This window comes from Neolamprologus multifasciatus, chromosome 1, assembly GCF_963576455.1.
Source record: "Neolamprologus multifasciatus chromosome 1, fNeoMul1.2, whole genome shotgun sequence".
In the NCBI taxonomy this organism is placed as follows: domain Eukaryota; kingdom Metazoa; phylum Chordata; class Actinopteri; order Cichliformes; family Cichlidae; genus Neolamprologus; species Neolamprologus multifasciatus.
Genome location: NC_140439.1, coordinates 16478985 through 16493849, shown reverse-complemented (window position 1 = coordinate 16493849; position 14865 = coordinate 16478985). Strand labels below are relative to the sequence as shown.

The following is a 14865-nucleotide window of genomic DNA, read 5'->3' as shown; positions in this document are numbered from 1 at the left end:
AAACTTAGTGTATATGTACTCCTACATTTGATGAAAGTGATTAAAATAGACAGCTCCCTCTTTTTATTCTGAAATTTAACTAATTCAAAAGACATTTCAACATTTATTTATCTAAAACAAAAGTTTACTCTAAATTGATGTTTAACAGTAAAAAAAAAGGTTTTATGTTTTCTCCCTAAAGTGTATGTAAATATCTGGTTTCAACTGTGAATATACTGCTGTGTATTGAAATTCCTCTTGTTTTGCATAGATATACTGAACAACATACAAAGCATAATATATAAAATAACATCTACCCGAGTTTTTTCTTTGAAAGAAGCTCAATATGTCCATTGTTGTGTTCATCAGTACACAATTGAAACCGATTTAGAGAGTTTGTTTAGCCGTGGAGGGTAACAACTGAAAATATGAGATGTAAGCTAAGACTCTCTAAAAAAATCAGCATTGTCGTTCGGCTTTTTATTTATCCATTTGTTGATTCACTCGAAGAGTAAGTAACGCAACCAAGTGATCAGTTTGATATCAATCTTTTGTGATACACCGTCATATTTACATTATTAGTTCAGTACGAAGGATTTCCGTTGGTACCTGGTCAAACTTAAGCTCTCCTCTGCAGCAAACTCGCAGGCAGCAGCTTCTCCCCCTCGCTCACCTGGGTGCTGTGCTCAGTCGCCTAGTGCCAAAGCTCGGATCATACCAAAATCAGGGGGAATTTACGACGGTGCGCTCTGTGCTTCGTGTGTTGTTTTCGTTTTATACAGTTGTCAGTCAGGCATCTAACAAACAAATTACACTCCAAAAAACCCCATGCTTCTGAAAAAATGACCCGGGCTTAAGCCCAGTAAGACACCCCCCGCTCCGCTGATGGTTGACTCCAAATCTCCCGAACACTATGTCGATTTGAGAGCGCGAGAGCGCAAGACCGAGACAGCGAGACCAAGACCGAGACCAAGACAAAAGTCCGTCGAGACCAAGATGAGACCAAGACCACGTAAAAGTGGTCTCGAGACATCCAACTCTACCACTAGGTCAACAACTGCCTATCTGTATGGTCAGCATCATATGCTACGTTTTTATTTATTTATTTTTTAGAAGGCTAAAAGGTTGTGTTTTTCTTAAACAGTTTAAAAACATTAATAACACACCTAGAAATGAAGATCAAAGCTTAATATTGTATTTTGTAGGTATTAAAGAGGACAGGTCCATAAACAATATGTCACGGGCCGAGTGGCCTGTACTGAACAGGACTCAGGTGCAGAAACCCAGAGCAGAGACAGCAGATGATGTAACAATTATTTATTAGGCTTAAGTGCAAGAAACGTAGCAAGGACAAAAAAACAATAAGACGTGGAGTTTGACATGGCGTGGCGAGGGAACGGGGCCTGAGATGCAGAGTGGAGCTGAGCAGGGAACGGTCACACTGAAGAGAGAACATAGTGGAGTTAGGGAGGTAGTGGAGGCAGCTCTGAAGTGGCAAGTTGTAAGAGTAGCAATTCTTACTTGCAGTAGGGGACATGGAGTGTTGAGAGGGGGGTGATGAGAATCCAGGGGAGGCTGAGTGGCGTGGAAAGGCTGACCTGAGATCCGGGGCTTCAGATGGAGTGTGATGGCAGGAGGGCAGGCGGGTGAGGCATAGAGAGATTTTCAAAATGATTGCTTGGTATCCTGAGTCCGGAGGTGGAGCGTGAGCCAAGGTGAATACAGCAACTGCAGCACAGAGTCTTGTTAACAAGCTAAATCACAGTAAGAACTTGAAGTATAAGGGCCTGTTACCAACATGTGTTGATGACGAACTGGCAGTGAATAAACATTGTGCGGCTTAAATCCCTCTGGCTTGATTGCCTGCAATAGGCTCCAGGTGTGCAGGAGCTGGAGGAGTTGGCCCTGCCCGGGGGCGGATCCCAGGTAAATTCAGGAGCCTTATGGAAATTATAGCCACCCACTGCAGACCATGACACAATATTTCATTCGGTACCTTTGAAGAAGCCAACAAATTCATTTCATTATTCATTTTAACATTCCTGCTGTTTTAATGCTTTAATTGCCGTTTTATTCAAATAATTATGGAAGTGCAGAAGTCAAGACCAAATTACCATTTGGCCATGAATTACATTTGTTTGAGGGTAGGAAATTTGTCCCTTGCTCAGATTTCTTCAGATTTCACACTCTGGAAATGAAGCACTTTTTTCTCTCGTCATATCTTTTTGATGGATTTCCACAGAGCCCTGAAAACTTCTATCACTGTTCACCAAAGCCTGCTGTATCTCTGTGAAAGAATGATATCGATGCTCCGTATAGATTTAGAGTTACAAAACGTTGTTTGAGGGCAAGTCAAGGCAGTTTTTGCTTCGCCTCTACTCAGTTATGGTACATTACAAGTCATATATCTTTAATAATACGTGTTTTAATTATTAATGGTCACCACCAGTGTTGGGTAAGTTACTTTAAAATAGTAACTTAGTTACATTACTAGTTACTTCTATCAAAAGTAACTCAGTTACTTCAAGTTACTCGTTACTTTCAAAGTAACTAGTTACTAGGGAAAGTAACTTTGGTTTTACTCAGAATTCTCTTGTTAATGTGTTGCTTCCGTAACTTTGCCAGTCTTCTAGCTTGCTTACTTGCCACAAGTGCACTGTGCCACCTACCAATAGAAAGGAAAAGATAATGTGCATATTTCCACAAGAGAAATCCCACGCCTGGACCGTCATTGACTGCTGCCATGATTCTAGCCTAGGTCACAGCGTCATGTGCGCCTTTTACATCCAACACGAAAACTGCAGTCGTGGTGCTTTGATTGTACTCAGAACTCGGAAATTCTGCCTTCTGAATAGGAAGATGTAGGTAACACCACACTGCAGATGAGCTGCATACAGGGCTGGACTGGGACAAAAAATTGGCCCGGGCATTTTGACTAGAGACTGGCCCACCATTATAGGAAAAATCATAAAGCCTTTGAATGAAAGCAAACGCTGTTGTGACAGTGATGTTCACTGTTTGATGGTATATATGCATCAATCTATCAATCCTTTGTTGTAAGATTCAGATAATTATTTTTTAAAAGCTAGACATTTTAAATGAGAATATGAAAGAAAAGTACTTCTTTGTGCCCCCCTCTCCCTGTTAATGCCCTACCTGGCCCCCCTGGCAAAACTTTGCTAGATCCACACCTGCACAGTTACCAGCTGTCAGCTACCTAAAAAGGATGCTGGGGTTATCTGTCTCTCAGAAACAGTTCATAACTTCCCTTCAACTCATTCATGTCACCTAAAAGGTAAACCTGTTTCTCCATCACCTGTTCAGCTCTGATTCAGTAAGGACATCTCCTGGTTTCATCTTCATGTTTCCCTCTCACCAGATAACCAAACCGACACCATGACCAGCAGCTATACAGCTGTGGCTCCAGCAAACATCAACTGATACTAGAAATTAATATTAAATAAATGCTAACAACAGCTGATCAAGCTTAAACGTGCTGCTGTTGTTTAACGCGACATGGTTTCCTCTTTCTGGCGCAAAGTGGGCGATAAACAAACAAGAGAGCCGATCAGCTGATCATTGATGAGTTTTCATGATTGAAGTAGAAACGGGAGAGGGAGGGGGGAGAATGAAAGAAGAAGAGGCAGCTGTGCAGCAAAGACAGAATAACTCCAGCTTTGTGTCTTTTTCATTGTAGCTGAATTACGGGACAAACTGTTCCTTTTCACCTCAATAAGAAACGCGTAATATTTTCTCTGAATACCAGACGGGACGGTTGGCAACTCTAATAACTTATGAACAAAATAAAGTTCAACATCATTAACTTCATAGCATCCACCCAGCTGTATAGAAACTCCATCATGCTAGCTAGTACGCAGTATGGAAAAAGTCAGAATAACGAAAATAAACTCCACCTAAACTTGGTTTATATCTGACCCAGATAGACTGCAGGTCATAACTTCTTACCTGAAGTTCAGTTCACACTTGGACCGGCGGCCGCCTCGGGTCTCTTTTCCTTCTGCGTCCCCTTTCCCTCATCCACCAGCTGGCCTCCACCACTTGCTAATGTTACTGAATCTGTGGAAGCTCCGCGATAGCCGCCACACGAAGTAACGAGTAACGACCCTATCTAAATCCCAGTAACGACTAACGCGTTCCTGATTTTGGCATAATAACTAGTTACCGTACTCGTTACCACAATAATAACGTAGTTACTGTAACGCGTTACTTAATAACACGTTAGTCCCAACACTGGTCACCACTTAAAGATTCCCCCATTTCTTCTGAACAAAACGCTCTAAGAATGACCCTACAGTTAGGAAATTATGGCCATTTGTTTGAGGGGAATCCTCAATATGAGAAATACACTGCAAAAATCCTGTCTCTCTGTACTGTGTGTGTAAAAGGGCTGAAACAGATGCAGCTGTTTTGGCGGGAAAAGTACACAGCCTCTCTGATTGGTGGATTCAAATTGAGCAGCTCCAGCAGACCTAGAAACATACATACATTTTTTAAAGTTTGTGCCAATTTGCGTTAGTAGAACAACAAGAAGTTTTGAGTGAACTTTACCCTTGATTAGCTATTTTCAGATGGTAATATTTATTTTTCAATGTTTCTGCTAAGTTACTTCATTCCTATTAAATTGGCTGCCAGGTCCCCAGCCAGCCAATCGTCAGTGAGGACTGGCACATTCAAATTTACATAATCAAACTCCAAAACTCAAATGAGGCAGTGGCAGAGGAACACAGAGTGGCGGAGTTTGAAATATTACTCTTTTTGGGTCACAAAATAAACTTTTAAGATATTTTCATGCGAGAATGGTGCTGTGTAAACTTCAAATATCTGCTTGATTTATCAAGACATCACATATTTGCATAAGTGCTTTAACGTTTTCGGTGATGTATGGAGAGAGATATATGGATTTTATTGTGTTTTCTTACTACAGTGCCATATCTTAACCTTAGCTAGCTTTTTACGCTTGGAGGAATAAAAATGACACCTGAAAAGCGATGTTTGTGTAAGAAAATACATTTAAATCCATAGCCTATGTGTGAGTTAATGACCAAAATAGAGACCTAACTGACAAATAGCAAAATTTTCCAGGACTAGTCTGCACTAACTAATATTTTTACAATTGTTAGTGCACTGTATGAAATTTTCTATGCTGGCATGCTGGAAGGCAATACAACTGCTCAATAAGTTTACTTTTATTGTTTATAACTTCTAAGTGTTCTGGATTGTTTTATGTATATACTCGGGATTTTACATCATAAAAAAAAAAACTTATTTGTTTTAAAACTAACTATAAACAGTTTGAATGATGCATTTCTCATGCAGATATGAATGAAGCACGTAAAAACTCCATAGCACGTACAAACTCCAAAGCACATACAAACTCCAAAGCACGTTCAAACTCCAAAACATGTACAAAACACAACAGAAGTGCTCCAGGATGCTAGGTGCAATGTTGAGCTTTTGTTACCTACAGTAGTGGCTACACACACCAGGAAGTACCAACAACCGGATTTGGTGTGTGGTAGTAAAAGGTAAATGAACATTTTTTTTTAAATTATTTGAATATATACGAGTACTTGTGTATAAATACACAAACAATACACATATGCCTTGAATTGTGTAATTTAAGTGATCTAGGTAGCTCTGTTTTCCAAGTTCAGTTAACGCTAGAAATGTGTTTTGGAGTTTGTACGTGCTTTTTGGAGTTTGTACATGCTTTGTCTCTAGGGGCCACCACACCATGTTTGTTTGTTTTTACATTAGTAATTCCTTTTGTACATAATTTTATATTGTTGTTAATAATAAATTAATTAAAGCAACAAAACAACCTGAAGAGCTGGTTGGGAGTAGTGATGTGCGATACCACTGATTTCCTTTCTGATCCGATACCAAGTAATATTCAGGGTGGTATCGACGATACTGAATTGATACCGATACTTTGTACAAAAACTTATTTTATTTATTGTATCTCAAATTATAGCATCATAATGATTAGAGGACATCCGATTACTTATTATTATTATTTAATAATGCAGAGTTCATCATATAGAAATAAAAAAAACCTGAAGTTGTGCGCTATTTGAACACCTTGCCTGCCTGCAGCACTAAAGGACTCTGTGAGAGACGTCTGTCTTGCCCTAGCAGCACCTGTCCCTGTTCTCCTCTTCAGTTCGCCTCAACATACGCTCGTCATATTCTGTGATATGATTTACTCTGAGGTGTTTGACCATGTTAGTGATGTTGACACAACCATGCATGCCAACCCTCCCGATTTTTCCGGGAGAATACCGAATTTCAGTGCACCTCCCGAAAATCTCCCGGAGCCACCATTCTCCCGAATCTTTCCAGATTTTCCACCCAGACAACAAAATTGAAAAACCATATTGCAGAATTTATAGCGCGGCCCAGCCAATTCCAGTTTCCAACAATGGCTACTACTACTGCAGCTACTTAGTTTTAATATTACTCTTATTTCTCTTTCTGGGTCGCAAAAAAACATATTTTCAGGTGAGAATGTAGCTGTGTAAACTTCAAATATCTAAGCCGATCGACACATCGTTTTTAAACCCCCGCGGTCTTTCGCTACTCGGGTTAAACATGATCTATAAGTCACTTTGATAACTTAAAAATGTTATTGTTCAGCTTTTTCAGTGTTTTATTTGTTCGTGAGTAAATCGGTTTGGCTGAGATTAAAGTTATTAGATTAGATTAAATTAAATGTAACTTTATTAATCCCTCTGGTGGGTTCCTCTGGGGTTTTCACACAACTGAATAAACGTCAAACAGAAAACTGATTAAACAGAAGTGCGAGACGGTCGAGAGTTTAAGTCAGTGCCCGGTTATATTTTAGATAGCAAGGAGCAGACGGAAGAGTTTCACTCCACCGAGGGAGCCTGTGACGTACTACCCGGCTTTCTTTAGACCACGAAGGCCGGGTCCTCAGGTGGAAGCAGCCTCTGAATTTGGACACCCCCGCTGTTTCCGGGCCAGCCAATAATAACGGTGACATTTAACGTATTTTATCCGATAAATAAACGCTGAAAAATGTATTTATCACACATACCCCCAACAGCCCTTTTGAATGTCTCCCTAGTATGGCCACAACACCTCACTCTTGGAGCATACATATATGCCACATATATCGCAAACAACGTCTCAGCTGTTTGTGGAGGTAAAATACATCCGCACATGACTCCAATTACACTCAGTTGTGAGTGAGCACGCCAAGGGGCTGCGAGACATTTATACAGCCGTATTTCGCACATGACTATGAAAGGCAGAAGAGGAAGTAGTTCCTTTGAATGTAGACAATCCGAATGTTATAGTTTCTTTCCACTGTGTTCCTGTTGATGATAAACTACAAATTTACTCTAAATTACTAAAATATCGATATTTTAATGTGAGAATCGATTCTAGAACATAAATGATTGGTATCGGAGGAATCGATATTTCAGGATCGATCCGCACATCACTAGTTGGCATGTGTCGGTCTGTGAGCTGAAACGCTACAGCCGGCTGTACAGCAACTGTGTGTGAAAAATGGTCAATAAAGAGATGCTGAAAAGCATGTTCATGGAAACATCATCGAGTCTGCCGTGGTATGTTTACAATGGGACTTCTGCTCCTGAACCTCTGCGCACAGCGTCTGGAAATTGGGGCTGTACGAAGTGACTTTCATCTTTACGCAGGACTGTAAGCTGTCATCTGTGAGGCGCGAGCGGTGTTTGTTTTTAACATAGTTCACGGTGGAGAATAGCTGCTGACATAATGTGGATCCGAAGATCCATAATTGGCCTACCTGGGGTCGAAAGTCTCGATAAATGCACGGCGTTTCGGCGGGTACACCTGCTTCTGCAAGTGTGACGCTTATTTTGAGCGATCAAAAAATAATAGAATATAATTTTATGTTTGTATTTCAATATCACAATAATCTTCCAATTTAGAACTACAAGTTAAAAAATACTAAAATAAATAAAATACACTTCAGCTACTTACTTAAAAAAAAATCTCCCAAGCCACACGGAGCTGCACTAAAAGGACTAAAGAGCTGCATGCGGCTCCGGAGCCGCAGGTTGCCGACCCCTGGTCTATCTGGTGTCCCAACTACAAACACATGGTTAAACCTGAAGTTACCTCACTAAACCTCAAAGCCTGCATCACAGTGAAGGCTTCTCATATCACAGCACATGCAACATGGACTTTACTTTCTTTACTTTTGGGAGTTTAAATGTTCATTTTCAAAATTGAAATCCTCTGGCCATAGTGTTATCACGCTTGTTTAATATACTCTGACAATTAAGAATACCAAAAGACATGAAAAATATTTTCTTAAAATTTTATTCTTGTTGTTTTAAAAAATATCTCTAAATTTCCAGTGAAGACAATTTAGAGAATTTTTATGTTTTACAAGAAATTTAATTCAGTCCAAATGAGTTCCAATTGAGGGCCAATTCACAATAACACAGTGCTTAACAAAGTTAGTCGAACATCACCTAATGTAAGAATTACAGGTTTAAGAAATTTGGGGTGTTCTTATTTCTATGACAGGTGATGTAATAAATTTGTTAAGCACTGTATATGTAGAGTAAAAACCCTACAATATAAGAGAAGAAAAACCCCAACAATCAGATGATCCCCTTTGAGCAAGCACTTGGCAACAGTGGAGAGGAAAAACTCCCTTTTAACAGGAAGAAACCTCTGGCAGAGCCAGGCTCAGGGAGGGGCAAGCCCTCTGCCACGGCTGGTTGGGGGTGAGGTGAATCAGACTGCAAACATCTTAATCAGACATGTCTTACCTGGTGGGATGGACGTTCGCTGGAGAAAAAAAAATGGGTTAAATGGACATTTTTTTTCTGATACAATATTTAAATATGTGTTGCAGTCTGATTCACTTTCACATTTTTCCTCTCTTTTCTTTTAAAGATGGTTTCATGGGAATTTGGTTGTGCCAGCTTTCTTTGAACTCGAAAGCTGCGTAGACAGGAATCCTCGCAATTGCACCACTTGTTCAGTAGATGCAGCGTGACGTAGCGGATGAAATCTACACTGTGGTCCTGAGAGACAAAAAAAAGATGAGTTGGTCAGACAAAAGTTTTTTGACTTTTGACAGGATGGTAAATTTAGAAATACTGTGATTATTATGAGGGAGGATATACAGATAGCAAAGTAAGTAGTCTATGTGCATGTGTCTAATGGTAGAGTGTACTCACGGGTATCCTGAATGTCTTGTACCTGCCTGTCCACCCGTTCATGTCCGCTCACCGAGTACTACAATTGAGAAGAGACCATTTACGTTTACGTAACAGCTTCATGACAATATTAAACTGTCATTATCTGATTAATTTTCAGGGAATATATTATGAGCCTAATATGATTTTCATACCTCACTCATGAACGGGGTGGAAAAGTCCATTTTCTGCCCTCCAATACTGAAAATCAATCCTGGTGGATGAAGAGAAACACAGAATAAGAAGAGAAGCTTAATCCAGAAGAAAAGCACATAGTACTAGAAAGACTGTAATTGTTTGTGGAAGGAGATTATTTACCAAAACACAAGGCCAGCATGAGGACCAAAAGTCCCAATGCCTTGATGGCTCTAAAGAGACCTCTGCTGCTGCCACTGCTGTAGTCAACAAAATCATCAGTGGTGTAGTCCACAGTGTCACGGTCATCGTAGTTGTAGTCCACAGTGTCACAGTCATCATAGTTGTAGTCCACAGTATCACAGTCATCGTAGTTGTAGTCCACAGTGTCACAGTCATCGTTATTGTAGTCCACAGTGTCACAGTCAACAGTGTTGTATTCAGCTGTGTCTCGGTCAATATTGTTAGGGACTGGACGGGGACGAGGCTGTCGCCTTTTAAAAATTCAGAATAGAAAAAACAAAATCATGTAAGAAAAAATGTACATGGAAGAACAAATGGATTATGATTACAAAACATGCATCTATGTCAGTGGATGACAACAAAGAACATGTAGACCAGCACTAACCTGTATAAAGTGTCCTTGTAGGAGATTAACGGCTCTCCTTTGCTGCCGTAATAGCCGTTAGACTGAAGTCTTTGGCTTCTTCTCAACATGGCTGTAAAATGAAAGGGAAACATGGGGTTAAGTGAGTCTCTAACACAAAGCTTATCAGACTTCATAACTATGATTTGAGCATGTTTCCATCAGAAGCAACTCTGTACAAATCAGTGCAAATTCTCTTATATATAAACTTCACGCTTGTTTTGTTTTTAATGAACAGAATAATATTTGAATCACACCCATATATGAAATCCGCTCTTAATTAAAGAAATTTATTTTCCCAGTGTCTTCAAAACCAAAGCCTCATATTGTTATGATTCATATCATAGCAACATATCACAACATTTTCTTGCTTTTCTTGCAACAAAATCTCTTTCACATGTCAGTTTGTTTGTTCACAATGTAGTTTTTAAAATTCAGAAAAAGAGGAAATCACCACAGCAGTAAAATAAAGTTCAAAGCAACTAAATGAATTTGGCCCAAAATCCTGTCAAAAAGTCTTTAGAGACATTCACACTAGAACTAAAAACTCATTGTTTATAGATAGATAGATAGATAGATATTATAGTTAATTTTGGCCTAAAATTGTATAAAAAGGTCTTTAAGAAAAACTCTTTGTTTTTATAGTTAATATACAAAAGGAAATCAATATTTATCAGACAAGCTGCGTCTAACAGGTAAGCAGTAAAATCACCTTTACAGTAGAATGCACTAAAAAGTGCTTTTCTGACATATTCAACTGGATATCATTTTTAAAATGTTCAGATTTGATTTCAATACAAATATTAAATGTAAGATGTGAAGCTAAAACATACTCTGTTTTTGTACTTGTTGATTTTTAGTCTAAAGATTGCACTTACCTTCACTTAAAACGAAAGTTGAAGAAACTGAATCACTAAGTGTGCTTTTCCGTAAATTTAGACGTTTAGCGCTTCTCACTGAACTCATCTGAACCAGAAAATTTAGGTGCAGAAGAAAAATTTCAAACCGCAGCTTTTTCAGTGACGTTACAAACAGATACATGCACAAATCGAATATGACGCACGCGCGTTCCATAAGAGCAGCACTTCGTGTGCGCACGCGCAAAGGTGTGAGCGTAGATCTGTTTTTTTAAATGAAATTTGCTCTCAATTAAATAACTTTTCCTTCTTATTCCCTTTATAAACACCGCATCATATTGTCCAAATTCATATAGTATAACACATGCGCTCACGAGCCCATGTGCAAAGGTGTGTTGCAGTGAATGAAGAAAACTTTTCCATATTCACTGTCACTAATTTGTTTGATTTTGTTGTGAGAAAATTGTGACGTATATGAGAATGAAGGAAGACCACGGTCATTTAAATACGGTATTAAAGTGTAATGAAACTGTTTCTCAGAGGGAAAGTGTGATTTTAGGACACTCGAGCCAAACATTAGCGGGCATCCTTCTAGCTTATAATCAACGGCGGAATCCGGGCTAGATGAGCTGGGAAACGACCGATCCAAATCGGGTCCAGTCATGATCTGTTCCAAACTCGCTGTGCATGTGGACTCCGATCCGGACCCGGTTCGCTATCGCTAACGCTCTATCCGTTATAGAGCCTGTAATGTCTTATTTATTTTGGTAAAACACGTTACTTCTTTCAGGCCAACTAAAACATCTTTATTGTTGCAATTTCCGCTATCCTCTTTGCCAGATTACTCTTAAAAAACACTTTTTTCATGGTTCTCCCTGTTTAGTTATAAGATTTTATGTTTCAAATTACCATAAAATCACAGGAGACAAAAGGTGAAAAAACAACAACATCTAAGCAGAGAGAAAGACTGCTTAGTCAGTCCAAATCAAAAGTTCAAGAGAAATGCTAGAGTCTAAAGAAGATAATCTTCTGTGTGAAGTTAGACAGGGAGTTCACTGAGCCCAGAAGATATGGGGAACAAGTCCAGAAAGGAATCAGTATCCGGCAGAGGTGTAGTTTCACATAAACACAAAGTGCAGTCAAATGAGTTACAGATTATGTTGAATCACTGTTAATATGATTGAGGAAAGGGTCAGAGATTTCAACAAATTCAAAAGTGTCAGCCAGATGATAGCGAACCTCTTCAATACACAAATGTGCAATCCTGTCACATAGCCAAACCCTAAACAAGGGGAGAGATGGTGATTTCCAGGCTCTTTTAGCTACAATCATGCTGGCTTTCTGAAGGGGACGATATTGTTATGTTTTAAAGAAATTTAATTCAGCCCAATTGAGTTCATTTTATGTAGGGGCAATTCACAATAACACTGTGCTTAACAAAATTAGCTTCATATGTTTTTCATACCTCACTCATGAACGGGGTGGGAAAGTCCATTTTCAGCCCTCCAATACTGAAAATCAATCCTAGTGGATGAAGAGAAACACAGAATAAGAGATGAATAAGAGAATATGAGATGCTTAATCCAGAAGAAAGTGTTGTAGTCAACTGTGCCGGGGCCAGAAAGGGGCCAGAGATGTCACCTTTTGAAAATATACATGTGTATTGCAGTTGTTGAAGAAAACTTTTCTACAATCATTCCTGTGTCCCAAGTTAAGCGTGTTTCAAATATTAATAAATATTGTTCTTTTCATAAAATGTGGTTATATTTGTTCAAATATTTAGGGTACTTATATTAAAGATGATTACCCTACCACCCAGTCACCAGTAAAGCACGGTGTTTAGCATTGTTACCTCACAGCAAGAATGTCCTGGGTCAAATCCACCATCTAGCCAGAGCATTTCCGAGTGGTAAGCATATTCTTGGTACTCCAGGGTCCACAGTCCAAAAACATGCAGTTACTGTAATTAAGGTTAATTTGTGATTTTAAAATTAGTGTGAATGGTTATGTGTTGGCCCTGAATTGCAATAGCAGAAGAAAATGGAAGAATGGATCATGTCATCTAATTAGGCACATTCCTCAATCCTTCTTTATGGTGTTAGAATAAAAATCGGATTTTGGACATGTGGGTCTAACAGGACAAAGATGTTGTCCTGCTGATGTAACTGCATCTAAACACCTTGAACCCATTTGCTTAACCCCACAACTACAGTAAGCAAGAAAATCAAGATGAACCGCTTCTTCTCTAACTGTCCACTAGATGCCACTCTAGTCCAGAGTTTGAAACTGGCTGGGCCTGTTAGGAAAGTAGGGTGACAAAATGAAGCTTTTCCTGTAAAATCAAGAACTTTAAGAGCCAGGAAAGCTCATGTGCTCTCAGCAGCAAGAGCCGGACACTTAGAGAGCTGTATTCAAAAGCAGTAGTTTGTTTAGAAAGCTGATGGTAGAATTTCATGTTTTCATGTATGAAAACATGAAATTTATGTTTCATGCTACATAACATTTATGTTATGTAGCATGAAATACATTTATGTTATGTAGCACAATGTCTTGGTCTCCTTTTTTGCTGAGCGAGTTTTTGTAAATTCTATAATTTCTTGCAGCTGTATCAAAAACAAAATTTAGTGCAACATTATCTCAACTGGTCTTGATACTGTACATTATATGCATCATATTTCTGAATCTTTGTGCTCTCTCTCAGATGTTGCTTATTCCCAAGAAACTTTATGACAACGGTTCTTTTCAGCAGCACAGGTTGATCTGAATGAGCAGTCTCTCCTATGAACAGTTTGTGTGTCAAACAAAATTCATCATCTGAGATAACAGACCAATTACATCTTGTTCTCCTTTCAAGGGATTTTGGAAACACTACTGATCAGTCCGATCAGCTTCATCTTACCCTTAAAACGGAGAATGTTGGTACATCATTTATATTGAATTCCTGCTTAATTCTACTTTTAGTCTGGTAGTGAACACACCAAGACCCCAGGCACAAATAAACTGTCACCAAGCCAAGGAGTTCTCATCAGTGTGGGCCTTTCCTGTTTTGGTTCAATTTCTTAACTGGAGCACGGGGAGGTCTGTAGATGACTTTAAATTCTGCAGAGTCCAGAGGAGAAAGTTCTTCTATGACAAGAAATCTACAAACTACAGCCACAAAAACCACTCATTTGAACAATGCTTTTAATGAAATCATATTTTTTAAACATCAAATTTACATATAATAAGAATTACAAGACATATTTAAATATATTAAAGTTACATTGCATAGGCTTCCTGCAGATGAATCCAGCTCTTATGAAACTACAAAAGCTGTTGAACTTATTTTGTGAGTGCAGCTTTGGAGCCAACATCAACAAGAGGCCATTAATAAGCAAAAAACAGAAAAAAAAGTGCTTGGGCAGAATCCTCGGGTCAAACTACTGTTTACAGTTATCGTAGCTGTTTGTAATCATGCCACTTACTTTATGTGACAGATTAAACAAAGTGTTATTAATACTGTTGAGCTCCATGTAAACATAATGGAGTCAGAGGGCTGTTATAGATATCATAATAACTTGTTCATAAAAACAACTTGTCTGCTGCTGGTTCTCAATGATGGGGTATTAAAACCACTGGAGCATGCGGTCTCAGCTAAGCATAATGCTTGCACATATAAAAATACGTTTTATCCTGGCCTTTCTGAATGTTGTCAGAGATATCAAAACATTTTTAACTTACAATACTTAAAGAAGTGTGTGAGCTGCAAAGGCATCAGAGCAGGTGATCACAACATTCACCATTCATTCACCTGCACGATGCCTAAAGCAAATCTTGTAAGACACAATATTTTGTTTGCGTAGCGTTAATAAAATAAAAAGGGTTTTAAAAAAATATTGCTTCTCTTTTATGTTTGAAAGACGATTAGCGTACACCGTTTTACAGGTCTACTGGAAGTTAAACAAGCATTTAAATATGCTGCTTTCTCTGCTTGGGATCAGTTGTAAAATCAGCAATACAAGCTGAA

At 38.9% G+C, this 14865-nt stretch overlaps 1 protein-coding gene across 1 annotated transcript; it reads right to left on the bottom strand.

The window, feature by feature from the left end:
- Window positions 1-8313: 8313 nt before the first annotated feature.
- LOC146525530 (uncharacterized) lies at window positions 8314-11124 on the bottom strand. The gene is made up of 6 exons (XM_085161131.1): window positions 10881-11124; window positions 9985-10075; window positions 9540-9850; window positions 9377-9435; window positions 9204-9261; window positions 8314-9047 (listed from the first exon to the last, which is right to left on the bottom strand). The coding sequence occupies exons 1-6, from the start codon at window positions 11074-11076 to the stop codon at window positions 8923-8925; spliced, it is 840 nt and encodes a 279-aa protein (XP_085017257.1). The 5' UTR covers window positions 11077-11124; the 3' UTR covers window positions 8314-8922.
- Window positions 11125-14865: the final 3741 nt, after the last annotated feature.

Excerpts from the sequence above, each read along its gene's own strand:
- LOC146525530 (XM_085161131.1), bottom strand. The coding sequence starts at position 11,076 with ATGGAACGCGCGTGCGTCATATTCGATTTGTGCATGTATCTGTTTGTA. Across the intron at positions 10,076-10,880 it reads AACTTTCGTTTTAAGTGAAG|CCATGTTGAGAAGAAGCCAA; the intron begins GTAAGTGCAATC and ends TTCATTTTACAG. Across the intron at positions 9,851-9,984 it reads TACAAGGACACTTTATACAG|GCGACAGCCTCGTCCCCGTC; the intron begins GTTAGTGCTGGT and ends AATTTTTAAAAG.